General features: G+C 38.1%; 1 protein-coding gene across 1 annotated transcript; it reads right to left on the bottom strand.

Annotated features, from left to right (window-relative positions):
* Positions 1 to 275: 275 nt before the first annotated feature.
* Positions 276 to 1,285, bottom strand: LOC102390501 (olfactory receptor 7C2-like). The gene has a single exon (XM_044948694.1). The coding sequence runs from the start codon at positions 1,227 to 1,229 to the stop codon at positions 276 to 278; it is 954 nt and encodes a 317-aa protein (XP_044804629.1). The 5' UTR covers positions 1,230 to 1,285.
* Between the last annotated feature and the right edge of the window lie 985 nt (positions 1,286 to 2,270).

The raw sequence follows: 2,270 nt of genomic DNA, 5'->3' as shown, positions 1-2,270 counted from the left end.
TATCGATCACAGCTTCAGGATGAATGGACCCTGCTTATCCCTTGTTTTCAGAATTTTAGTCTCTAGAACTGTGAGGCAATAAATTTCTGTTATTTAAGCCAACTGATTTATGGTACTTTGCATAACAGTCCCAGAAAAATAATACACCATCTTTAAATGTAGTCAAAGTCAAGGCACAGTAAGATATAGTGATTACAGAACTAGAAAAATTAAACTAATGTTTAGATATATCCAAGATTGTGAAAAATGCCTACCAATGGTTTGATCCTTGCTACTTATGAGAGTCCTACAACAATCCCATCATTAAGAGATAGTGCCCTGCTGAGGAGTCTCCCTAGGGTCCCCTTCATGTCTCTGTTCCTCAGACTGTAGATGAAGGGGTTCAGCATGGGGGTGACCACAGTGTACATCACTGAGGCCACCAGAATTGTCCTAGAGGATGATGTGACTGCAGAACTGAGGTAGACCCCTAGGCCTGTGCTATAGAACAAGGAAATCACAAAAAGGTGAGATCCACAGGTGGAAAAAGCTTTATACTTGCCCCTGGCTGATGAAATTCTCAGGATGGAGGAGAAAATCTGAGAGTAAGAAAATAGGATCCAAAAGAGAGTAAAAACACCTAGAACAATAGCCACAAAATACACCACTATGTTATTGATGAGGGTGTCAGAACAGGTGAGCTTCAGGACTTCAAGAAGATCACAAAAAAAGTGTGGGATCTTCATGTTCATGCAGAAGGGCAGCCTCAAGACAGTCAAAGTCTCAAGCAGGGAGCCTGTGACACTGAGGCACCAGGAACCCAGAGTCAGTATCCCACAGACCCAGGGGTTAATGATGACCGTATAGTGCAGAGGGTGACAGATGGCCACAAAGCGGTCATAGGCCATCACACTCAGGATTAAAGTGTCCAGGCATCCAAATACAAAGAAAAAAAATATCTGGATGATGCAGCCTTCATAAGTGATAACTTTGCTCTGTGTCTGGATGTTCCATAGCATCTTTGGGATGGTCGTGGAGGTGAAACCGATGTCTGCAAATGACAGGTTGGAGAGAAAGAAGTACATGGGGGTGTGGAGGTGGGGGTCTGAGATGATGGCCAGGATGATGGCCAGGTTCCCAGCAAATGTGACCACGTACAAGGACAGAAACAGCCCAAAGAAGAGAGGCTGCAGGTCTGGGTCCTCTGTGAATCCCAGGAGGAGAAAGCTTCTTGTTTGGTTTATTTCCATGTGGCTGTCGGGTTTGTTCAGAATCAGCTGAAAAGAAACACAGAATCACTCCAGATAATAATTACTTAGAATGACAGAAATATCCTTAATCCAAACCCAGGGAGATGTCATTCATTTGGGGCCAAAAATTTGATCTATTTGGTAACAAATTGTGGTTGCCATTGCTACTTGGAAAATCTGTTCCTAGGTTCAGTAGCTCTCTCTGAATAAAAAGTATTTGGTAGAAATAAGGGGAGAAAAGATCAATAATTGTATGATAAGTTGACAAATTATAAATAAGAATCTACTATGGAGAGAATTAGGATATAAAAATAATCTATTTGACTGATAAAAATTAATGTATTTAATCGATAAAGTCCTAAGTGTAAATCATAGAAAGATTAATGCATGAATTTAGAAAAAGGCATAGGATATTAAAGGTTCATAAAAGAAAGTGTAAAAAGGCAATAAATGTTAGACAAAAGTTCTTTCTACTATTGCTTTATGAGGGATACTGTCTTCATTGCTAGAATTTATGTCTCTTCACAAAAGATTAAGAAGGAAAAATTCCATCATGTGGAAAGAAAAATAAAATTTCAAACCCTTGCTATGAGAGGATAGTTGACCTGCTTTTCTGGCCTTGAGAAATTAAATCAGCATACAGATATTTTATAATTAGACACATACTTATACAAACCCAAGGGGAAATGACCTATAGCAAGGTACACTAAATTGTGGACAGGAATCACCCTTGAGTGGCAACAAAGGTCTAGATTTTTAGATTCATTTTATCCTACTATTTCTTTCAAAAATAGTCACACAGGTACTCTATCTCAAGTGTGAAAAACATTTTAAAATTTGAAGATGCAGTTAAGTTTTACAAAACAAAGCTAACTAAAGCAGAAAATTAAGCAAAAAGCATAGCTAATAAATGAAGAAGAAAAATTTTACAACCAAGAAATAAACTCCAGTGCTAATTCTTTGACAAAAGTCAAATAGAGAAAATCAGATGCTTAATGAAAGCAATAAAAAGAAAGAGAAGGAACAGAAATGCCTAAAATT

Source organism: Bubalus bubalis, chromosome 9, assembly GCF_019923935.1.
Source record: "Bubalus bubalis isolate 160015118507 breed Murrah chromosome 9, NDDB_SH_1, whole genome shotgun sequence".
NCBI classification, from domain to species: Eukaryota; Metazoa; Chordata; class Mammalia; order Artiodactyla; family Bovidae; genus Bubalus; species Bubalus bubalis.
Note: the sequence above shows the minus strand (reverse complement) of the source record. Positions and strands in the feature narration are given on the sequence as shown.

Excerpts from the sequence above, each read along its gene's own strand:
- LOC102390501 (XM_044948694.1), bottom strand. The coding sequence starts at position 1,229 with ATGGAAATAAACCAAACAAGAAGCTTTCTCCTCCTGGGATTCACAGAG.